The 26,126-nt window shown below is 32.0% G+C and overlaps 1 protein-coding gene across 1 annotated transcript; it reads left to right on the forward strand.

Annotated features, from left to right (window-relative positions):
• cmpy (crimpy) lies at positions 1-24,396 on the forward strand. The gene is made up of 3 exons (XM_088029963.1): positions 1-585; positions 13,154-13,339; positions 24,063-24,396. Exons 1-2 carry the CDS (start codon positions 434-436, stop codon positions 13,311-13,313), a joined length of 312 nt encoding a protein of 103 aa, XP_087886089.1. The 5' UTR covers positions 1-433; the 3' UTR covers positions 13,314-13,339; positions 24,063-24,396.
• The last annotated feature ends 1,730 nt before the right edge of the window (positions 24,397-26,126 follow it).

A 26,126-nucleotide genomic window follows, 5' to 3' on the forward strand; every position in this document is an offset into this window, starting at 1 on the left:
TTTCTCATTCGGTTTTCCTCATCACAAACGAAAACGTCGGTGGAAAATACGCGCGCCACGTGAACATACATTATTTATTTTCCAATAACACGAAAGGGCGGATTTTTGGGATGAAAAAATAAAAAGGAATAAAAACAACCTGTGGACAGTGTGTGTATTTTTCGTCTTAATTTAGCAAAGAAACTTGAAAAGTGCTTCCAATTGGTCTTGAAACTTTTCATAACACGTGAAAAATCAGATAAAGTACCAATTTTTCCCGTGTTTGTGTTGTTTACGTAGTTTAAACTTTAAAAGTTTAAAAAAAATTTGAAGTGTTTGATAAGTTTATATTTATTGCCACAAATTCGGTAATTAAAAGTAAGTGTGATTCAGTGAAGGTTTTGAAGTTTCCAATTATGCAACTCATTGTATAATGTAAAATTTAATAGACACAATGAAAAGTATGTTAGTGTTGGCCTTTGTTGCTATCATTGCATTTTGTGGCGGTTTAACAGCTCCTGCTTGCGTGTGCGATAAAAGAGAATGTGAAATTGTCAACGAAGTGGACTGTCCTGGCCTAGGAATTGTTGTTTGGGACCCCTGCAAGTAAGGATAATTAAGTTCCTTTATGTTATGTGTTTCACTTAGCATAACGCGAATCGTCTTAGGTGGGGTGAAATACTGTAGTAATAAAACCTGCAATGTTACGTAAAATTTAATTAGCAAAATTTTTGGCGAGAGAACAAAGTATTCCATTAGCAATCTCATAAAATTGCCCACTTTAGCCTTCACCGGTTAGTCATTTATTAACAACTCGGTCAAGCCCCGGTCAATATAAACGTTAGTGGCGTGTTACACTAAAATTTCAGCTAATGGTACTTACATACATATGTTACCATATTCTGGGTTTGTTGTAGGGTTTGTTGTTAGTGGTAACCACTCGAAAAGAATCAGATAGTAGATTAATCAAATTATGAAACTTCAAATAGACGCTCGGAATTGTTAAATCTAACTTTACAACAGTTCATGTTATTATTAGAAACCATTACATTGAGTGAGGATAATACACTCAGGCTACGATACAAAAAAAGGACGTGGTAGCATTTGGTGCTACATGCACAACTCGTACAAGTATAATCTGCTAGTCAACAGGCGAGTGACAAATTTATGTGGTATCACAAACTATATTGATTCTCGAACCATTAAATTCGATATACGGTGTCATTACGTAATCGAATAACCACGGATGCGACGTGTATTCTAACTACTCTTGATTTAACACGAATATTGCTTGCACGCTTCGGTTATTGGGTCCCATTTTAATTAGATGCACCGAATTTTTTTCGTTAAAGCGTGGTGGCGACAAATTAGAAAAATCGAAGGATAATTTAATCATTTTCTATTACAACAATGGTGGATGCGCTTGTTTTATTATTTTAACCGGAATCCAGTGTTGTTTGTTGGTCATTTTTTAAAATACTCGATGTGCAGAGCTGTTCACAAAACACTGTTGGATAAATTTTCAGTAAACTCGTTGCTGCACCAAATTTTTCATCAAATTCTGATTAGACTATTTTAGTGGAAACTCGTAGCCCGTTTGCTCCATTTGACAAGGACAAAGTTCTTTTTGAGTAACTTTTGTCCATTTGCACTTAGATCTAATCGTCGTGGACGCAAAAAGTCGTTATAATGATATATTTTTTTGTCTTATCCGCACAATAAACAAAACGCAACAAATCCGGACCTCCGATTATTTTTGTGTCGCGCGTTATTTGGAGTTTAGGTCCGATTTTTGTTATAAAAATTACCTTGATAAGAATAATGCGAGCCAATGAAATAATTCTTTTTTTGGGTAGAATCCGATTTCAATAACATTCTCCATTTTGCAGTAAAAAATGGCCGGATCTAATTCTAAAATTAGTTCATTTTGCTTTATAATTTTGTAATTGGGCATGGATAATTTCACTAGTTAATAAATTTTGGACGAAATTTGTATTGGAGTAGTGAAAAGTCATTTCTACAGTAGAATTGCCTCCTGATTCTAAATTCAATACGCGTTTTGCTCTAGCAGGTCAGGACTTATTTGTACAATATTTTTTTCAGTACTCCGGGATCACTTTTGCTTTTTTCATTTTTACATAACAACTTGCGAAATCGTGAAACTCTATAATACATAATTAGAAAAATAATTAAATAAGCTTTCCAACGAACTATAGAAGTCGCCGGGAGAGTCAGTTTTTGAGAAGATATTTGAGAAAAACAAACAGTTCTAAAAAATCTTTTCACACTTTTTTGCATACAGTAGACTCTCGATTAATCCGAGTTCCGCGTTATTCGAGTAACCTGTGGTTTTGAATTCCTCTGCGTTATCCGATCTAATCCGGAATTTTATCCGAGTTTTTCCAGAAAATGAATAATTTATACAAAAAACGTCTTGGAATTGCAGTTTTTTGTATGTATGCAAATCTAATATGACTGCTATGTAACTCTGGTAGCCCAGTCAATAAAGACAATGAAATCGACATAATTCTAAAAGTTTTAAAATTTTTGGCAGTTGTACAACAAATAAAATCAAAAATTAGTTTTTTTTAGTGGAATATTTTTTATTTTAAGCAGGAAGTCTACTGTACCTAGAAATTGGTTCTTTGATTTTTTATTGTCATTATAAATTGCTTTCTGCTTTTTAACGCGGTATTAAACAAGTTATTATCTCTTACCACTGCATGACAAAGAATTTTTTGTTAACTTTCGAAGATTTTGCATTACAAATTTTAATTTGAATACCCACAAAATTCGGATTTGCTTATTTTCTTTTACATTTAAATGCATCCGCAATGTACAAAACATCATTACAGTGTAGGCACCAATTATTACCCTTTGTAGATCAATAATTTTCAAGCGCCTAGTATTGGTAGTTATGATAACGTCCTATTAGTAGTTCAACAGTTCAATTCTTTGATTACAATGTCGTTCAAGAGCTGTACCACTGTACAGGGCGAACCCGAAGTGCAACGATTTTAACCCTAATATGAAAGACACCGCTGTAGATATGATGATTGTGCAAAAAAATCAAAATTCGAATAAGGCAAAACTCCCCCGGATTACTCGTCATTCGACTGTTGTGGGCCTGAATTTTAACCACTGTGTTCCAAAGACTGTAAAAACCGTTTGAACAATAAACAATTACGCTTTTTCTTATCGGATTTATTTAAATTTCACTTATTAATAATTACTGATTTTAGACAAAACACATTTGAAAAAATGGGTAATGCAAAAAATGAATTTGTTTGAAATAAATGGGGTCCTCAAAAAGGGCAATGTTTATCTCAATTGGTTCCGACTCGCTGAGTGGATCAAACCGAAATTTTAAATAGAAACGAAATAATGTAAAAGTTACCTGACTTTATTCCGAAAAATTACCAAATGCCCTCCACTAGACAACCGACAAAGTCATCACGCGAAAATGCAGTTTCACAGTAAACAAAACACTTTTTGAACTTTAGGTTCATCACAACATATGACGAAAGCACTTGACAACGAATAAAAACATATAACTCAACATAACCCAAATTTGAACTATTTAAAGTAAAGCCAACATTCCTCTACCACGATCATTGCTAAACTGACGGGAACTCATAAATAAAGATAAAGACATTTTTTGCCACTTGTTCATTATCGTTTTTATTCCTAACTTTTCGATGGATTGAACTGACATTGACATGAGTACTGGAACCTCCCTAATTCAGTGGAAATTCTTGCAAAAAACTTAAATAATTTCTTTCTCGCAAAAGATGACGTTTCGAAACGCGAACTTTGGCCAATATCTCAAACTGTGTTGTCTGATATTGGAGCTAAAATCTTTGCATTTAATTTGGGTTTACCCTGTGTATGTAATATCTTTATCGAGCGTAGACACCTTCTTCTATAACACCCCCTTTCGCCGAATCCACACAAACGAAACAAAGTGTGACTGAACTCAAAACTATCGAGAAAATCTGCGAATATACCATTCAAAGCAACTTGTGGTCTTATTTTACAAAGAGCAAATTATAGTTTTTCAATTATCTGATGAAAATCGGTAGGTACAAATTAATATCAGCTTGCAAAACTGTCAGTTGCAGGCCTTGATGCGGTTTGCTTAAACTCAAACTGTTTAACTTTTAGTTTGACCATTTGACTGGCGGATATACGAGTACGTTTTATATCGTAACCACGCATTAATGCTTGATAGAGTTGTGGTTTGACTAAAAATTGAACACTGCTTAAGACGTAAAATTTAGATGAAAGAGTAAAAATGGTGGATGCGCTCCATCGCCGAGTATTTCTTTGTTTTCTTCTTTGTTTGATTTTTTTTTAATTAATATAACACGAAATCCCATTGGTTTATTTATGTGTTTAGCAGTCCACTGTAGTTTTCCACGACTTGTTTTGTACTAATTTTGCCACAGATTTAGTAACATTGCGGAGTCGCATAAATCATGTTGCTAAAATTGGAAATCGCTTTTAGATGTGGTGAATCTGAGCATTTTCCAATCTTAGCAGTCGTTGAAGGATAGAAGATTAACACATTTCATCCCACGTTGACGTCACATTTTTTTCTACTAACAAGACATCGGTTTTCCATGAAGAAAACTTCAATCAACGCAAACTGTCGATCTCAATATTCCGGACGCCTTATATTCGCGTCGATATTTTTCTTACATCTCAGTTGATGTTTTGCTGTTTTTATTATGTTTTGTTTATGGGTTTATATCAGCTTCAGACGTGAATTTTTTCTATAATTCGGTTAGCTAGTGAAATAAATTTGCAAGCGTTGTTCCATTTAAAAATTAGAATTCCCCGCCAATTCGTGAAATTGGACACAATTAAATTTACACAAGTGAAAAAAATCGACTGGAGCCAAATAATGGTATTATTGCCGCTCTTATTGAACGTGATGTGACTGGGAATTATCCTCTGCTGTTACTAGATAATGTAATGAAACCGCTGGCTGTGGTACCCTCAATGTTAAATACTTATTAGCTACCATTAATTAGCGGCGGTTTAGTGAAATAAATTATGCAGACGTGTAATGGATAAAGAGAGTTCATCGGTTTTCACTGGTCAATCTCTCATTTATCGCCTGATTAATTTCTCGAAAACTTACACCGACAGAAAAACTAATTAGTCTGCAGTTTTCCGTAATCGACTCGTTTCAATAGTGACGGAGCAAAAACGAAGATAAAGTCACAACAAGACTTATTGAATCTAGGCTAGATGATGCGCTTTTATCCTCTTATCTCTTCAATAAGGAGGAGTGTATGTATAAACGCTCTGAATTCGTTTCGTTTTGTACGATTAGCTTAGGGAACTTGAAAATATATTTAAAATTGAATAGACATTTCTGGAAGAGGTTACATATCGTATCCCATTTCTGTTAAAGATAACAGTGAAATAACTCTGCGGATATGTTTACCCATTTTCAAAACGACTCATCCTCTTTGTAGCTGGAAATAATGTACAAAGCCATGTTAATCAATGTAATTTCGGATTGATTGCTGATTTACTGATGTGGTTGTCCAATTTGTTACATGTTAGTCATTCCGGGAATAATTATGCATGCAGGTAAATTTTCAATTTTCGTATTTCTAATACGGCACGCGCAATGTTTCATAAAATGACAAATGTATTAATCGCTTCTTTCCAATATTGTAATTACACTGCAATTGTTAATAATTGTTTTACTAAAAATAAAACTAATTTTTGCCCGTAGGCAATCTGACTACAGAATTAAATTTAAATAAAACTGAATAAACAACGATATGTTCAATGTAACTACAAAACAAGCCCTTTCAAAGAATTATTTGCAGCTAACTCATATTTGTGAGACAAAGCGAAATGTAATAAGTTCGTCGTCTGCTCGTTTTGCTCGAAAAATATTTAAACTTAGAGTAAATATCAACAAACGCTTGTGTACTTTATATTAGCTTTTAAGCTTCTTTGTTGAAACATTTCTAGTTAACGAACTATTTTTTTAGTTTCTTTTGAGTTTATAAAATGCGAGTCTATTTTGAGTTAGGTCTAATGGGGGCGGAAGGGTCTGCCTAAATCATTTATAGAGTTAAATCTGGTCAGACCCTCCGCTGTGGTCTTGAGAGTTGAAACTAGCACACATAATATGTCATTTTTTCGTCGTTTGAGCTTCACAAATTTTTCTGCAAAAACTCTAATTCGGCTCTGATTAACACGTATTTACATCTTTAACAGATTCAATAAAAAGTTTTACTAAATAAATATAATTTATTAGTCTTTTGATACCTGTCCATAGGTATAATTAATGGAATTGTGGATATTAGTTATGAAGTAAGTCCATCAATTATGAAAATCAATTATTCATTGCTAATATAAGACGTGGACTAATGGAACTATTTGGTTTTGCTTTTACAGCTTTCTTTTAACACTAGTTAATTTTTTTATAATATTAAGACTGAACATTCTAAAATATTCAGCAGAACGTGGAAGGCCAACAATAGCTTTAGCACCTGCTGATCAAAAACTCTGAGCTTCTTTTGCTGTCTACTAGAAATTTAACATTTGAGGACAGCTGACCATGAATACCGCAGCTTAACATCTGCAATAAGAGACTTCATTCACAACAGATTACTTTTTTAACAACAAGATTTCTTGGATTTATTGCGTTCATTATTGTCTTGACCAAGATTCGTGTATCAATTCACCGTAAAATCCTATGATATCCGTTCAGACAGCAAAATATTTATTTAACTGATGTCACATAAAAACAAAAAAAATCCAATTTATGTCATCTCTATGCAGACGTAAAGGTTAAAGCTGAATTGAATTTTTTGCCACCTCACACAGGAAGAATGCTTGTGATGTTATTAGCGGACCACAAAGAGACCAGTAGCGAAAGCAACTCTTCAAAGAACTCATTCTGTAGCCGCTACTTTCAAGTTTTTCGGCAATAAAAATAAAAATAAAATGTATCGCGTTCGATTTTATGATTATAGATTTGGGAATTTGCAGGATTCAGTGGTTTTGATGGATTTAATAAACAAATCAAATTCGTCTAGCTGAAGTGAGATTTTTTTTGTGTTAATTTTCTTGTTGAATTTCAGCGGATTTTCTGTGAGCGTCAAATTAAAAATGCAGTTCTGTAATTGCTGCTGCAGCCACAAGTATTTAATTTATCGTCTTCGCACCTTGCAATGCTTTAAAATATCTCCTTTGTAAGTAGTAAATGTAATGCAGGAAAAAATTCTGACGTAATCGTAATTTAAGTAATTTCATTTTGAAAACAGTGATTGAAAATCACCCCAAAATGATTTTTTTAAAACAGGTTTTGGCCAATGCCTAGTTTATTTATTAAGCAAATTTAACATTTTGAAGGTTCGAAACAATTTGTGCTCAATATCTCGGAAACTATTACAGATATTCAGATGCGGTTTTGCGCCATCGTTGTTCTTGCGATTTTTTATGTTACATAAGAAGTAGTTTTTAGATTTTTTTAAAGTCAGAAGTTGCAGTTTTTCGCAAAAATTCATGACTAAAACTATGCCAAACTTCTGATATCGACATCTCGCTTATTTTTCTGAGTAAACTTAAGTTATTATACATCTGTGATCCGACAACAAACAACTGAGTTATAGACGTTTAAAGTTTCAGAAAGTTAATTTTTAGTTTTGAAATTTTTAATTCTGATATCTATCTTCTTTGAAGGAAAGATAAACTTTATTTTATATGTAATCGTAATTTAAGTATTACTCCCTTACATTTCCCTGACCAAAAAAACTAGAAGGGATTTGACTAATTTGGTGGATGCGCCGGGTGATTCATTGCAACATACGTTGGATTATCCTTACTCTGTTTAATATTAGTCTCTAGCTGTTTACACGTACGTTTCCCGTTTCAAATATTTACTACTTTAATTCTTTATTATCGTCGTCCTTCCAAAGGCCCAGTAATTTTATTTTCATTAAATGTAAGTTCCCCCAGGTCCTTCCAGATATTTCGAGCCGACATTTTCCCACATAAAGGTCAAAACTTTGTGCGAATAAACCGCACGTTTTAATATTAACATAGGTAAAGGAGCATAATTAAAAAGTTCTCCAACTAAATTGAAATACATTTAAAAGACACCCTGTGTTCACGTGTGCTTGCAAACTAAATAAGGAGCACAACGAGTTCGCATTAAGGATATAAAACTCAAGTCATAATGTGCGTTACGTGCCACAGAATGTGCAGTTTTACACTCTAATATCACGTGCAATTTTGTGGTTTATAAAGCGCCCTTAATGATAAATAAACCGGTATTATATCCGGTTTCTACACCATAATAGAATTTAGCTTCCTTATAAATAATTTCCCTAAACTGATTTTTTATATTAATATGAGCTCGTTTGGGGGAAGCAGAGCATGTTGATATCATCACGGAGTTGCTCAAAAGCACGACATTAAAAATACATTTACTGCTTGAAGGGAGGTATTATTGTTGCTGTCGGATAAATTATAACTTCTTAATATTTGAAAACAATGTTTTGACGTAACATCCATCGATTTAACATTAATGAATTATTTAAATGAGCGCCCGCTCTTTTGTTCGCGGCCCTACAATGCAATATTTGTAAATTATAGCGCTTCATCTATTAAACTTTATCGTTATTTTAGTGTAAAGGGCGTTTGAGTATTTATTACATCTACTCCTATAACTTCCTATGTTTATTCCTCCCTCGGGCTGAACTCTTAAAATAAAGGGCTTATCTGTTTTGGGGGCTCCATCTAGCGCTCGATTGATTGCTTTTTGTACAAAAGACACCATCACGTGTGAACTTGAGTGATATTATTGGCTATAGAAAAATAATAACCGACCGAAAATAAAAACATACATCATATCGATGAAAACAATTCGTGCGTTGAGTCGACAATGATGATTAATTGCCCATTGTAAGAAAAGTATCGTATTTACTGATAAAAATCCTACTAATAAAAAATGATTAATCATTCGCCCTCTTCCTTTCTGTTTCTCTTTAATTATATCGTACATTTTTAATGTCTTCTCGAGCATTTCAAGAGTAATTTGCCTCGTATTTAGATCAACAATTTCTTGTATCGATTGAGCGTTATAATAAAGGTCAAGGATTCCACTTTGCTCACAAATAATTAATTTTTCAACTGTCGTAAACACCTCACTCACTCTGTGCAGCTTTGCAAAAATTGCATCACAGTCGCGTGTATCAAAGCGTGAGAGCTTTGTGTTGATATAGTTGTGGAATAAAATTTCAGTTGCAACTTAACCTTGCGTGTCTTGTGTTTAGAAACTCAACATAATTATTTCCGTCTCCCAAAATACAGAATTTCTTATCGGAGAAATCGTCAAATCGTGTTGCTGTATTTTTTAGGTTTTATAGTGGAGGATTTGCATTTAATTTAACGACGAGACTTTAATCTACGGTTGTAATATCGAATTTCGTAATGAAACGATTTCAGTAAAATGGGATTATTAAATTACTATTTTTTATGATATCTCATCTGAAAGAAAATTCTGAACGTGTTTGCTTTGGATGTTAGCTTTCGTTGAAATGACAGTGCGCTGGGTGGCTTTAAGTAGCGTAATTTCGGGTAATTCTATTTATTTTAGGCTTGGCAAATTTCAGTACATTTCTTGATTAATACAATTTTAGCTTTTTATAAGTTAATTAGGAAGGAGTTAATGCAGTAATTTGTTGCGAAAAGAAGTAATGTAGAATTTTTAATCAGTTTAAAACGAAAAATGGAATGACACTGTTTTCGCTATCGCTTATCTCGCGATTTTAATTAAGAATTCATGAGTAAAAAAATGTCAAATTTTGACTTCGATATCTCGCTTATTTAACAAGCAATCTTAAAGTATTGGTGTTCATTTTACGCAGAATTTCACGTAGAATCCAAAAAAGTAAGATTCGTTTCATTGGTCCAGAGATAACTGAGTTCGATATCTCCGAAACTAAAAAAGATTTTGAGAAACGGTTTTCACCATCGTATTTCTTGAGTTTTTGTGTTAGTTAAATTAAAAAAAAATAGAAACCCTCTAGAAATCTAAACTCCCCTCTGATTTTGATTCGGAATTAGTCCCGCCAACACGTCCGAAACTCATTTAAACACGCTCGAAAATTTAACGCATGCATGCATAAATCGAACGAAACTTATAAATGGTTATTTATCTGCGCTATTTTCACATTGTTTACCGAACATGCGGCCGTGATTAATTATTAAACAGAAAACCTTTGTAGACCGAATTTGTTACATTTTGTGTGGGTAGAATACGTTTGAAAAATGCTTTTCCTGAGATACATTTTTTCAAATAAAAATTGAGTGGAACGCTTTGACGTTATGCGGCTCGACGCCATTTATTATATTCCCCCCTAATGGTATATGTCTTGCAATACATGCTTAAGTCCTTTTTTATGAACACAACAATGAAAACATAAATCATTTATCTTTATTCGTTCGCGGTGGAGCTTACTTTATCTTTTATTGAGCGGATACGTTCGTAATAAAGTTGTAAAATCCACATTTGTATTGTTATAAAGACAAATGTGTACAGAGCTTTTAATAACACTCTTTATTAATTTATTGAGGGGATAAATAGTGTGGATATTGCGCAAAATAAATAACTTTAGCGTTGAGAGCTTCGCTTCGCTTCGCTTTTTATGGTAATCAAAGTTTAGACTTAGTTATGTACAAGAAGTAGAATAGATAAGTAAGTAATTAAATTGAGCGTCGATCATATTTTACAAGCATCGATTGAGTGCACAAGTTTTAATTAAAAGCTCTTTCCATTATCAGTTTGTTATATCAGAAAAACTTCGTTGCAAGGATCCGAACTTTGCTAGAAATTCTAATCCGAATCATTACGCTGACAAATTAATATTAAAAAAACTTGTTCAATTTACTTTCAGCGGGTTGCTGTCCTCACCACGGGCAATATTACAGTTTTCGAAATTTATTTCTGAGCTCTCATTATCTCGGCATTTATCGCGTCTAGTTTCTTGTAGCAGACGCAGCGCGCTGATTTTAATGAATCTACATATTAGAATATAATCACCTCGGAATACAGTCTGAAGTGGAAATAATGGGAAAGTGAGAAAGCTGTACAAAGGAAACCAAGTTCGTGATTAAAGGTTGTGGAAGGTAGAAATTGGCGAGCGATTGAGAAATATCGTGTCTTACAAAGAAAATCTATACCAATGCGTGAAGCAAGGTCATTTAAGTTATGTGGTTTTACATCAAAACCAGTTTAGCCTATTGTGAAAAAATAATTTGATAGTGTTAAAAAATATTTACGAGACGTTGGAAGGAATTAACGTCAAAGGGGGAAAATGGGGGACAAATTGCCCCCGGTCGTAAAATTTTTGCAGTGTTGGCAGTTCTGAGTTGTTAATCTGTCAAACTACAACTTGGTTACCAATATAAGAGCGTTTAAATACCCTTCTATAGTCGGAATTTTTTAAGAAAAAACTTTTCGAATTTGACAAATCAATGAATACCAGGCCCCGTTTACTCAACACATCTTAAATTTGACGGTTTTATTGTCACATATGTCAAGAAGATCAGCAATTTGCAAGAGTTCAATTAATAATAAGATCTTCGTCCATTTTGATGCTAATTCGTCTTCTAATATGTGGACGTTTCTAGTCCAACTTCTAACAAATATTATAGTACATCCGGTGAGAGATTGGGACATTTCGACAGTTGACATATAGGTTGGCAGCAAATTATGCTACAAAATACACTAAAAACACTAAATTCCTACGCAAAATGGGTTGACAGCAGGTTGACAGGGTTGTCAGTAACTAGGGTTATTTTGTTATTTTAAATTTCGCGCGTATGGTACAATTTTTATTGCGTAGATTTAGTGACTTTTCTGTCATTCAAACTCTCACTGTATGAACTATAACAGAACAGAAAAATTTTCTAAAGTGAATCAGACTTTTAACTAAAACTCTTTTAGCCCAAAAAGTAGGTATAATTAACTATAATTCTGAATGTGTTTTGTTCCATTAAATCCGGATTTAGAGATATTCTTGAAGAAATGTCAAAGAAGAACTGTCATATTTATCAGATATTGTTATTATTTTCAGGGTAAACTAGCATCTATTTAGTGATAACTTTGCTCTCTTGAAAGCAGGAAAAATGACGTCTAGTGACATTATAATGTTTTGAAAGCTGGCTCTGAACTGATAAAAACCATTTATTTAAACCACTCATTACTGGGCGCCCCCACAGGTGCAGAAACTAGGAGTAAAAAAGCTAATTTCCGCCAGTTTTTGTAGTTGTGGCGCAAAGAACAAGTTCTCAATAATGTTATTATCTATCTCCTTTGATTTTGGACATTTTCTCCGTTACTTTTGGCTCCCTGATCTAATTTGATCGTTAGATTGATGGCCCTGCCAAACTTAGACAAAATAAAATTTTGCGCCCCAAAGTTGAATTTACAAATTATTGATTTCTAGGTAAAAGTTTCATTGTTATGCTTATTATCATGACGCAAACTGTTCCTTTGAATAAGATTGATTATCCTTTTTAAAAGAATAAAAAACAATGTGATTAATAGTACTTTTGCAGTAAATGTTGAAATAAGAATGTTTTGAAAGCTGAATAACAAACCGTAATTATATGAATTTGAAAGTAAAAACTCCAACATGTTCAGCGTGACTTGAGTGCTTAAAGAACACATTCACTCAAGAAAATTAGTTTTGTTATACACCTGAAAAAATAAATTGGTTCAGACACCTTCCTCTGAGTTAGATTGCGGGTCGATGCTCGCATTGGTGGATTTTAATTACGTAGAAGAAGGATATGCAACTCGCTGGATAAAGTCAGTCCCTGTTGTGTTTTTCCGTTTTTTTCGTTCCGCGTTCGCAGTAAAATCCTCTTCTAAAGGCCCGTAAAATTAAAAACCATCGCGAATTATTTCTTATTTCACGACTGGTAATATACCGCCATTCTGTGAGAGACAAATAGACAACCTTTCGTCGCAAAAGCACATTTTTCGTGCCCAGAATTTATATTGAGCGCCACTTAATCTTGGGCGACGTGCAAAAGCTTTACTGTCATATCAGATTTTGCCGGGACGATTTTGTAGTAAAAGCTTAGATAAATAAAAATTGATGAAATGTAAAATTTGATCTTGTTGCAGATGTTGCCAGGAATGTGCACGAACCGAAGGAGAACCCTGCGGCGGAGACTTAGGCTTTAGTGGAACCTGTGAGCCAGGCTTGTCGTGTCAACAACCTGGACCTTCGCCCAGCGAGGGAATCTGTAGGCCCATCATCTTCGACAACCATGAAGACACGTGAAAACTACTGCGCTTTAATGCTCTCGGGTAAGTTTAAAAGATCACTTCCAGTTATTTGCACCCCGGCGCATCCACCATTTTTATGAAGATAAAACTTTAGGCAAATGTAGGATGATTCGTAAAAAGCTGCTAAAAATGTTGAAAATGTTTGGCTCGTTCTTGCTATAAACAAAAATTTTTAAAATTGATACCCGTTGGTCTAACATTTTGAAATTTGAAACAGTAAAATAATAACGCAACAGAAGCAAATTTCTGAAATTTTGTTACACTAACATCAAAATTATAAAATCACAGGTGCAAATACAAACTATTAGATATTTTTGGTTTATTTCATAAAGGAAAATTTCTCAGACTTTCCAAACATTTCACGGGATTGAAACATTTATGGCAAAACTCCGAAATTCAAATAAAAATTTAAACTTTGCTTTATATGACTACAAAACATTTTTACATCGTTGCAGGCCTACAACTCCACGGCCATAAAATAAATAATGAAACAATCGTAACATTTTTACACCACGCGGTGTTAACTTTATGAAAAGAAAACATTTTTTACGATTTCGTGTTATCACTTTAACCGATTCCCTAATAAAAATACCGTCCGTTTTTGTCTTTGTTATTGTTTGTTGTGATTTGTTTAACAATTTTCTTTCAGTTTTTGCGCGTTTATACAAATACTCGAAAATACAAATAGGCTATATAATTTTACGGCAAGTATCATGAAATTCTGTTCGTAAAATATTTAATAACAGGAGGGCATCTCAGCAGTTTACTTTTATAGTTTCATATAATTCCGAAGCGACTTTAAAATCTCGTCTGTAAAAGGGCCAATTAGTGCCTCAATTTATTTTTATTACCGCTAATTGCGTTGTTAAATGTAATTTGCCTAATTTGAACATTGATGTTTATTAATTTTTAATGCTAAGATTCCCCAACCAATCAAACAAAACTGCAGTTTTATTGTTATTGTTGATTGAACTACAAAATGAAACTAACAAAATTTGTTTATCTAGTTTTTTGAAACTGTGATTAATAAGTTGTAATAACAAGCAATATTTTCAATAAATCCAAATTATAATTTTACCATATCAACAAGTATTGTGTATTTTAATTAAAGCCTAGCCTGTATTTCCACTGAAATTTTATTAAAACAATATTGCCATATCGGGCTGCATAGGTCTTTTGCGCCAATTAAAGTGGAAAAAGCGAATGCAAACTCGGCGCATCCACCATTTTTTATAACCGATTTAGAGTTATTCTTGAGTGAGTTATTTTAGCGGGTTTTAATGTAATTATAGTTTACTTTCTGAAATTAAAAATTTTCGCCGTGTCTCGTAAAAGCTCCAATTCATGGAGGGTCGCCACCATAAACTCTATAAAAACATAATAAAGTCTGAGTGACTGAAAAACTGACGGAAGCTGAGTTAATTGCGAATTTATGAAGGAATTTTTTTGCGGGTGTTTAATCCTTCAAATACACTCCACGCCTGTTGTTTTACGAATTTCACGAATCTGGTACAGTGCACTGTTATTTATATGTTTATGTTGACAAAAAATTGTAGCGGAAGTAGGACGGAAACGTGGATGTTTCTTTACCTGTGCGTTTTCTTCCCATCGAGTAAAAACCCGAAAAGAAAATTTCATATTTCCTTCCCGAATCACAAGAGACTTGCTACTTTATTTATATTTGCTCGGTTTTTAATTTTAATAGGACAATGGAGTTTGATTTTAAAAGATTTGTACGAAATCTGTGTCAATTAAAGTTGTAGCAGCAGCTAATCGAATGACATTGAATGAGTTTTTAACGAAAAGATCTAAGATAATGAAACCAATCCGGCTAAGCACCGAAAGTAACAATTCACTCTTTCAATTTATCGAATTCCTCTCTACATCGAAAAGTCAAGAGAGTATTCAGACATTTGTATTGTCGTAATGCGAATGTTTTGCGCAAGTTGCTTCTTCTGCAGATTGCTTCTTATCCACGTCTGCATTTTAAAACGAGAAAGTCTTTTATTCCGACGAGATTTCGTTAGAAAGTTACGTAACTTTTATGGAGATCCATCGTAATTAAAATAAACGTTTTAGTTTTATTTATTGAAAAATGGCGGATATTGTACGTAATGGCTATTGTAATATTTCCAGATTTACGATATGGCCCTCATCAATCTCGCTCAAAACCATAAATTCGGCATTTGCATGTTTTAATATCTCATTTAAAATAAAAATAAATTTCGATACAATACCAGGTTTGGCATGTTTTTGACAGTCGTATTATAAGCAAAATAAGTGGAAAGTTTCTTTGTTCACTTAACATCTCTTTCTTTCCATTTTACCATCATATTTGTATAGAATCGAAGTAACAAACCGCCTTTTGTAGATGCCGAGTTTGTGTTTAACTTTCTTTACAAATAATAACTTTGTTGTTAGAGATTCGAGAATGACGACGAAATAATCACTGAATTTATTATCGCCTGCGAAGAATGCATGGAACATTTTCAGGTTCGAAACTTCTTTTGTGGAATAAAGTATTATACACTTTACAAAAGAACACGTTAACGAGATGCTATTGTAATTGATAAAATAAACTGGTGCTTATAATTTATTGTATTAAATAAAAGTCATTGTGGAGCAAGTTTAAATTATACCAATGAATCATGAAAGTGGAAAGTGGGAGCGAATTTATTCCTTCATTAAAAGTTAGTGGTGGAGGAAAAACGACGACTAGGAAATTATTAAACACAGCTAAATAATTCAAAAATTGTCCAAAATAACAGAATATAGGGTCAGATGCTATATTGCTCTAATTTTTAGGATCTTAATGGATTCAGTTTTGGATATCATTTGGATACTCCGAAGTTCTTAGTTTCGACATTTTTTTTTCAGCTGTCTGTTAGAAGTAAGACTTAATTTTTAAAATTAAAATATAAATGCATTACATCTTTGGTTTTTTTGAATTCCAAAGTTCAAAAAAAATTGTCATAACTTGACTTGGCTGAGAAAAATCCCAAAAATTCTTAAAAACTTCCGATAAATATAAAAAAAAAACTAATAAATCTACAATAAACTCAAAAATCAAAAATTTAATGTAGGTATGTAAAAAAATAAATTCTGATTAAGTGCTAAAATTCTTGCTTTTTTTTCAAAATTTTTGCGGTCGATATCTCGCTTATTTTTTGCATTATTCTACATCATTTTACGCAGAATTTTGCGCAGATTACAAATCTGGGCTTGCTATTTTAATCCGACAATAAATAACTGAGTTATGGCCGATCAAAGTTTCGGATAGTTGATTTTCATTTTTTCTCATTTTTCCCAATTTTCAAAGTTAAATATCTCGGAAACTATTAGAGATACTGAGATGCGGTTTGCGCCATCGTTTTTCTCGGCTCATTTTACGTTAGAAAAAGTGCTTAAAAGCCCAAAATTTGATAGTCGATTTTTCGCGAAAAAAAATTGCGACTCAAACGATGAAAATTTTTCATTTTTTTTAATTTTTGGCCATAACTCGTAAACTATTTGTCCTATAGATCTCAAATTTGGTCAGTAGATAGATTTTGAGCTCCTCTTTCGACTGATGTATAATTCAATGCTACTAAACGTCGTTTTCATTTTGAAAACATTGATTGAAAATCACCCTAAAATGATGTTTTCAAAATAGTTTTTGGCCAATACCTCGTTTATTTATTAAGCAAACTCAACAAATTTGGGTCTCATTTTACGCTGAATCCAAAAATATAATAATTTTTTAAAATTTGTCAATAAATAACCGAGTTATGGCCGTTTGAAATTTTGGGTTGTCCCCAGAGGGCCAAATTTCTGAAGGTTCCAAACAATTCATGCTCGATATCTCGGAAACTATTCCAGATATTGGAATGCGGTTTGCGGCATCGTTTTTCTCGCGATTTTTTACATAAGAAATAGTTTTTAGATTTTCCAATAGTCGAAAGTTGCAAATTTTCGTAAAAATTCATGACTAAAACTATGGCCAAACTTCTCATATCGATATCTCGCTTATTTTTTAGAGTAAACTTGAGTTATTATACATCAGTGAACGCAGAATTTTACGCAGATTCCAAATCTGGGATTTAAATTCAGATCCGACAACAAATGACTGAGTTATAGCCGATCAAAGTTTCGGATAGTTGATTTTCATTTTTTCTCATTTTTCCCAATTTTCAAAGTTAAATATCTCGGAAACTATTAGAGATATGGAGATGCGGTTTGCGACATCGTTTTTCTCGGCTCATTTTACGTTAGAAAAAGTGCTTAAAAGCCCAAAATTCGATAGTTGATTTTTCGCGAAAAAAAATTGCGACTCAAACGATGAAAATTTTTCATTTTTTTTAATTGTTGGCCATAACTCGCAAACTATTTGTCCTATAGATCTCAAATTTGGCCAGTAGATAGACTTTAAGCTCCTCTTTCGACTGATGTATAATTCAATGCTATTAAACGTCGTTTTCATTTTGAAAACATTGATTGAAAATCACCCCAAAATGACCTTTTTAAAACAGTTCTTGGCTGATGCCTCGTTTATTTATTAAGCAAACTCAACAAAATTAGACTCATTTAACGCAGAATGTCACGCTGAATCTAAATCCGTCAGAATTTTTAATTTTCTTCAACAAAGAACTGAATTATGGCAGTTTGAATTTTTGGGTTGTCGCCAGAGGGCCAAATTTTTGAAGGTTTGAAACAATTCGTGCCCAATATCTTGGAAACTATAAGAAATAGTGGGAAACCGTTTGCGCTATCGTTTTTGTCCCATTTTTTTACATAAAAAATAGTTCTTAGATTTTCCAAAAGTCGAAAGTTTGATTTTTTCCAAAAAAAATCCTAATATCGAAAATGTTTTTCGGTCGATTTCTCTCTTGTAGCTGAAAATTTTAGAATTGAAATTACGTTTTTTACAAGTGGACTCAAAATCTTTTCGTTAAAAAAATAGTTGTATAAACCCTGCAGATATGCTGAATCAATTTGAGACCAATTTGAAAAAAAAAAAATGCAAAATCGTCATCTCAATTAACATAATTATCCCACAAATTCCAAACAATTGTTAACAACGTGTTAAGCGTTTTCCATAAAATCTGCTTTTTAGATTGTCACTTAAAACAGCCAAGGTCTCAGAATAAATATGTAAAAGCAACATTATCGATTTGGCTTCGTACACATTTTACCTCAAATTTTGCATGCAAATGCATAAGCGCTGATATAAAGAGGTTACAACATAAAAGTGTTGCATATTTTAACGTCCACTTTGTCTTTTTGTGTTAAGTGCGCATGAAATTATTTCTTTAATAAAAGCTCAAACGAGTTTTGCTAAATGGTAAAAGTAGTTACCATCCACAACTCAAATTAAAAAACTGCAATGGGCAATAAAAAACCTCCGGTCAAGATCTGCCAGTGCATCAGCGCAATGAAATTTAACATTCAAAGAAACGTTACCGTCTTCTTGGAGTTAACCTATTTGGCACTCTCCCATTTCAATAAAAATAAAACTTTGGTCACACTGCCTGCAAAGCAAGAATCACATCGTTTAGGTTGAATAAATAAAAGAGCATTGCGTCCAGGTGGATTTCAATCCTTTTCGTGAAATACGGCTAATTTTCTCGGACTCTCGTCCTTATCGACCAAAGCTTAAAGCGGAAAATTGAAACTGCGACGCTGGAACAGACCATGTGGAAATAACTCGTGAAACGCAACGGTGAAGAATTTACTTTAGTGAAAGAAGTTTCTCCACAAAAGTTGCAACGCTTTTATAATTTTTTTTTTTGAAAGCAATTATCAGTATGTAAAGAGACTTGTTGTAGAAATAACAAACTAATAAATTTCCGCCGTGAAAACATGACAAAGTCTGGAATAAATGCGGTTTTTACATGCATGTCACTGTAATTATTTCCCTCATAATTCTTTGAAATACGGAGTTTTATTATCTAGATCTTCATTATACATCGCCTTTAAGTGTTAGTATTTGTGGGTTGTGGTCTTTTCAAACCGAACAATACTTGGCACCTGTTCACCACTAATGTATCGTAAAATTCCTCTTTGTGTTGCGCACATATGTTGAAAGTGCACTTGTAAAACATTGCTTACATTGTGTAAGTTTCCGAGCCAAAAAAAAATACAACCCGACTTGAAACACAGCCACAAGTCTAATTTACATCAGATTCGATTTCATCAGATTGTTAATACCAACATTTCCCTCCCATAAAACAACGAATACATAAAATCAGCCGCTATATTTTTGGCCCTTGAGCAAACGAAATTTCCTCATGTGTAAGCAAGGAAAACATTTCTGAGGTAACTTAATTGGGTTGGCTCTGTCAATTAAGTTCTTGTTACAACTTCAAGTATTTATAATGAGGCAAACGAATATACGACTGCTCTGCCATAGAAATTTAGTAAAATCCGACTCAACCTCAAAATAAATAAAATCAACACAAAGGTACTGATCGATATGCATTCTGGAAATCTCTCATCAGTTTAATGTTCGAAGCTCAACTTTGTGTTTCGTGCTTTTATTTGTCAAGTTCGCGGAGCGAATCAATAAACACTCAAGCAAAATTAATATTTTAGTTGAACTGAACTTAGGCACTAAAGGTGGTAAACAAGTGGTAATTAACAGGTATCAAGGATATGGCGTATTTGAGTCAAATTATTATGTTTGCTCACAAATATTATTTGCGCTTGAATACTCACAAAGGGTGAAAGAGTCTAGTAGAAACTAAACAATTGAAGAAAATCAAGATCAAAAGTTTTCAGCGGATATAAGGATTCTAAATCTCTGGATTAAGCTCATCCGTTATCTAGGCAGGTCCGGGCTAGCCACAACGGGGTGTTACGGAATTCTTCCAACGGAAGATATCTGCCTTTATTACTAAAATGCGCCCTCGCCTAATTTTAAATTTTTATATTATTACTATTTCTAAAGCGTTTATTAATTGTGCCAAAATCGAAAATTGTAGAACAAGAAATATAGATTTTAGAAAATTTTATTTTAGAACTTTCTAAAAATTTTCAACTTTAGTTTATTAAAATTCGTATCTTTGTTAGTTTATAAGTTAGGACAATGAAATTTGGAGACATTATTACTTCTGAAGTGTTTATTAACTGTGCCAAATTGAAACATTTTAGGATAAAAAATTGAGATTTTAGAAAATTTCATTTTAGAACAAATCAAAAGTAATTACCTTTATTTCATTAAAATTCGTATCTTTGTTAGCTTATAAGTTATAAATGAAATTTCGAGAGGTTATTATTTCTAAATTGTTTATTAACTCTGCAAATTGAAAAATATCAGAACAAAAAATAGAGATTTTAGAAAATTTAATTTTAAAACGAACCAAATATTTTTAACTTTTTTTATTAAAATTCGTATTTGTGTTAGTTTTTAAGTTATGGAAATGAAATTTGGAGAGGTTATTATTTCTAAAGTGTTTATTAACTCTGCCAAATTGAAAAATATCAGAACAAGAAATAGAGATTTTAGAAAATTTAATTTTAAAACGAACCAAATATTTTTAACTTTTTTTATTAAAATTCGTATTTGTGTTAGTTTTTAAGTTATGGAAATGAAATTCGGGGAAGTTACTATTCTATAGTGTTTATTAATTGTGCCAAAGGAGAAACTCTTAGAATAAGAAATAGAGATTTTAGAAAATTTATTTTTAAGACGAACCAAATATTTTCAACTTTTTTTATTAAAATTCGTATCTTTGTTGGTTTATAAGTTAGGACAATGAAATTTAGAGAAGTTATTATGTCTAAATTGTTTATTTACTCTACCAAATTGAAAAATTCTAGAATGAAAAATAGTGATTTTAGAAAATTTAATAAGCCGAATCAAATATTTTTAACTTTTTTTATTAAAATTAGTATTTGTGTTAGTTTTTAAGTTATGGAAATGAAATTTGGGGAAGTTATTATTCCTATAAGTGTTTATTAATTGTGCTCAAGAACAAAATTTTAGAACAAGAAATAAAGATTTTAGAAAATATAATTTTCAGACGAACCAAATACAGGGTGTCCGGAAAGTCGCGCATCACCGTGAAACTGTATCATCGAACAATGTCATAGATCACCGAAAAAATGTTAAAAAAAATCCATGTCTTCAATTTTTCGAGATACAGGGTGATTTTTTTAAAACGGCAGGCGTTTTAGAATTTTTATTTATGAACCGATTTCAAAAATTTAAAAAACAAATTAAATGGTTTTTAATTTACTATAAACTGATGATTTTAAAATTTTTCTAAATGTTTTAGTATCTTTTGGGCGATACTCAACTTTCTTATTTTAAATTGACACCCATATTTTTTTTTTTCATAATTTAGAAGATATTAATTTTCTTGATTCAGAAATGTGTAATATGTTCTACTTTTACAAAAAATATTAAAAAAAAAATATTAAAAATGAAAAAATTTAGGCAATAAAAGTTAATAAAATCTAGGTGCGTGGTGTCAAATAACACAATATCGTTATTGTATTGTCAAAAAGCAGCAAATAACAGAAAGAACAAGTTTTCTTTCAACAAGATGAGGCTACACCTTACAATGCACAATGCATTTCTTATAGGTGTCAATTGTGCAATGAAAAAAACGGGATGGCGTTTCCACAGTATTTTAATTAAATTAGGTAGTTGTTTTTTCTGATTTGTAATTATTATTGTCTTTTGTTATTAATAATTTCAAAAAAAATGGCGATCCTTTCTGTTATTTGCTGCTTTTTGACATTACAATAACGGCATTCTTTTATTTGACACCATGCACCTAGATTTTATTGACTTTAATTGCTTTTTCTTTTTCAATTTTGATAATTTTTTAAAAAATATTTTTGGTAAAAGTAGAACATATTGCACATTTCTGAATCAAGAAAATTAATATCTTCCAAATTATGAAAAAAAAAAAATGGGTTCCAACTTAAAATAAGAAAGTTGAGTATCGCCCAAAAGATACTAAGACATTTAGAAAAATTTTAAAATCATCAGTTTATAGTAAATTAAAAACCATCTAATTTGTTTTTAAAATTTTTGAAATCGGTTCATAAATAAAAATTCTACAACGCCTGCCGTTTTAAAAAAATCACCCTGTATGATGGATTGAAGAGGCAAAGTTTGATGCGAAAATTAACGATTTCTGTGCAATAATTTTACGTTCAGATGAATTTGTTACCTAAAGGAAATTTTGCGCAAAGGCAGGATAAATCTTGTAAGAAATGCCTGAAAACTGTTAACAAGATTTTCGAATCAACAATCTTGATCAGTGTGGCATCGTTCAAGTGAAACCATAGTTACATTACTCGATCATGAGCCGATCTGACTAACGCTAACAATACAACAGCAACGTCACTATGGCTTTGAATACTGGAAATTTAAATTATGGGGGGTACAGTTCTGCAATGTTGCCATTTTCCTAATTTTCTTTTGGTCCTCCTGCGAAAACAAAGAGTCTGGATTTTTTTTTAACATTTTTTTGGTACTCTGGGAGACCACCTAATTATACCCTTTTAAGGTGGTGCGCCACTTTCCGGAGAGCCTGTATGCACATATTTTCGACTTTTTTTATTAAAATTCTATTTTTCTTAGTTTTTAAGTTATGAAAATAAAATTTGGGGAGGTTACTATTCTATAGTGTTTATTAACTGTGCCAAAGAGCAAACTCTTAGAACAAGAAATAGAGATTTTAGAAAAGACGAACCAAATATTTTCAAGTTTTTTTATTAAAATTCGTTTCTTTGTTAGTTTATAAGTTAGGACAATGAAATTTGGTGAGGTTATTATGTCTAAATTGTTTATTTACTCTGCCAAATTGAAAAATTTTAGAATAAAAAATAGTGATTTTAGAAAATGTAATTTTAAGACGAATCAAATATTTTTAACTTTTTTTATTAAAATTCGTAATTTTGTGAGTTTTTAAGTTATGGAAATGAAATTTGGGGTAGTTACTATTTTTATAGTGTTTATTAACTGTGTCAAATTGTTAAATTTTAGAACAAAAAATAGAGATTTTGTAAAATTTTATTATAGAACCTACCAGAAATCAACCTTAAGATGTAGTGTATTAATTTTTTTTAATTTTATTGTCAGAGAACAGAATCGTTTTTGTCATGTTGGTAAAATGTTTTTTATTTTTGCATTTTCCAAACTTGCCGCATTAGCTTAAATTAGTTTCGAACGATTTCTTAAAGTAATTAAATTGTCTGTTATCATCAAGACACGAAACAAATTTAAAATCGCCGGATGCTTCATTTCGAATTAAAAAACTCGCATTACGGGCCCTAATTTAATTAGTCACGTCTTTGATTTTATTCCTGCGCAAACCAGAGAGCCTTAAAACATTGCCGAACAATAAAAAGAAATTAAAATGAATGAATAAATCTATACATCATTTTTCTATCAGATTTGGTGGACGAAGCCAAATCGAATATTTAATTATTTATTTAATTTATTCGGAGAACCGTGGTTACTTAAAAGCGTGAGATCTGTTGCCACTTAAAAGTTTTTTGAAGAAATTAAAAATCTTAAGGAGTTCATTATTCAAATTAATTACCGTCTTAACTAACACGCTGAAGAAAATTAGATAAGCGAGTCTGGAAAAATTTGTGAGTTGCATTATTTTATTTTTCCCAATTAAGTCATGCAAATTAAAACTTTTCGAGAAAAACAAGGTAGAAACAGTCATGTGCGCAATATTAACGTTTTGTTCCACTTTTAATTAGTCCAAAGACAGATTGTTAATATTTAATTCTTTTCCAGGTCGCATCACGGGAACTTTAAGTGGAATGGACGAGTTAAACAGTGAAAAACTCTAATGCAAGAATAAATGGAGTTACGAACTGCGTCAACAAAATAAAAGTGTATAGTGTGAACCAAGTTACAGAAAAGAAAACAACAGCGAGATGGTCAAGACTGTGTTCTCAGTTTTAGTTTACTCCTATCAATGTGACTGCGTCTTAGCAGAATGGGTAAAGATTATCGTGTAAATTTGTGACAATACTATTAGTATTTAATGAGAATCAAATTAAGTAAGTATTGAATTTCGTAGTTTTTGTGTTGAAATATGTAATCAATAAATTGTTTTATTTATTTATGTTGGCGTTTTAATCGTACATGACGAATTTATAACATAATACGAAATTATCCTAAACAATAGGCGCAATAAAATCTGTTATTATTATTTGGGAAATTTGTACTGGATGCGAAACATTATCGATGAAATATGCGAAAGGATAACAGTGCTATAAATTACACATTGTTAACAAAAAATATGAATTTGCCGCTAAAATAAAATGTTTCAATGTTTGGAATCCATAATTTAAAGCCGAATAAAAGTTTTTTGAATTTTACAACTTGTTTTAATACCCTCATCTACTCGAAACTTTAGACAAATATTTCATCCTTTGAAAATTAAACTGTTGGCATTAAACTTTAACTAAGAATTTGATTCGTTTGTTTAGGCTTTAAGCGCAGAATTTTTTAGTTTCGACAACAAAGTTCATGTTTCTGCAAGACAAGTAATTATATATTCCAACCACTATCAGCTACAACGGCTAAGAACCATAAATAGAATGTAGCTGCGAAATCCATTGGGGTTCGAATCCGAATGAATTTTTAATAAGTTGACAAGACCAGTTCCCATCATTTTAAGTTCTCTGCAACACGTTAAAACAAGGATCTTCTAATTATATCCCGGAATATAAATTTTGGTCTTACTGGAAATAACTGTGTTCATTTACACAAAATGTGAACATGTGAAAACGCAAGAGCTGACGCTGTAACAACGTGAGTTGAGTGTTCTATTTTATATGGGCAGAACTTCGCTCCCTTCGTGGTTTGTCCTCAAGGCGTTTTTTTACAAAAAAGCGGATTTGTTTGTGGCATCGTCAAGGCGAAAGGTAAAATAGAAGATGGTCAAGACGCGAATTTAGAGTAGAAGATTTTTTACTTTTTAATTACGATTTTGGGATTTCCTTTAGTCTATGAAAAAAATCAGTGAAAAAAGTTTCGTAATTATCACTCTAAAACACTAATTTTTTTATATTCCTTAAATTTTTGATTCAGTTTGAGGAACTGATTGTAATCTTTTAATAAAATTCAAATTTGAAAATTTTGAATGCTGGAAACTTATAAAATTCGCTTAAAATTTTCAAAATATTCAGAATTTTTAAATTTTCCTTTAATTCCTAAGATTTACCATGTTTTTGATAAACAGATAAAATTCTGCTATTCTATTTAGAAACAGAAATTTTGAGAATCCGCAAAAAATAAGATCTGAAGTTCTGTTTAACTAATAGTTTATGAACTAAGAACTCTGAATTTTAAAAGATTGGAATAAAAATCTCAAGGATTTAAAGAGTAAAAGAATTTGTAAAAATTAAAAGAATCTTAAAGCTTCAAGTACTAGATCGAAAAATACAGTAAACCAAATATAAAAAAAATAAATAATTTTATAGAGCAATTACCACAAATTTTGAAAAATCTTATTCTAAGGAGGACACAAAAAAATGCAAATACCAAGTTTGCACCAGTGTACGTAGTTTTCGACACACAACAGAGAATACCAAGGTCTTTAATAATTCTCACTGGCACTGTGTATTAATGTATTGATTTATTTTGGAGATTCCTGCTTAATATTCCACGCTGGTTCAGTTCCATCGTACGTGTGTTGGCCTCCTTCCACTGAAAGTGCTATTTTTTTATACCTTTGTAGTCCTATAATTGCCACCAAGGTAGATTTGCTACACATTTAAAAAAAACAAAAAAAATATGGAAAAATGGTGGATGCGCCGGGCGAATAATTTTATAAACTTCTTTTACGAG

Source organism: Gnatocerus cornutus, chromosome 2 (genome assembly GCF_029298725.1).
Source record: "Gnatocerus cornutus isolate USDA-ARS CGAHR chromosome 2, icGnaCorn1.1, whole genome shotgun sequence".
NCBI lineage: Eukaryota > Metazoa > Arthropoda > Insecta > Coleoptera > Tenebrionidae > Gnatocerus > Gnatocerus cornutus.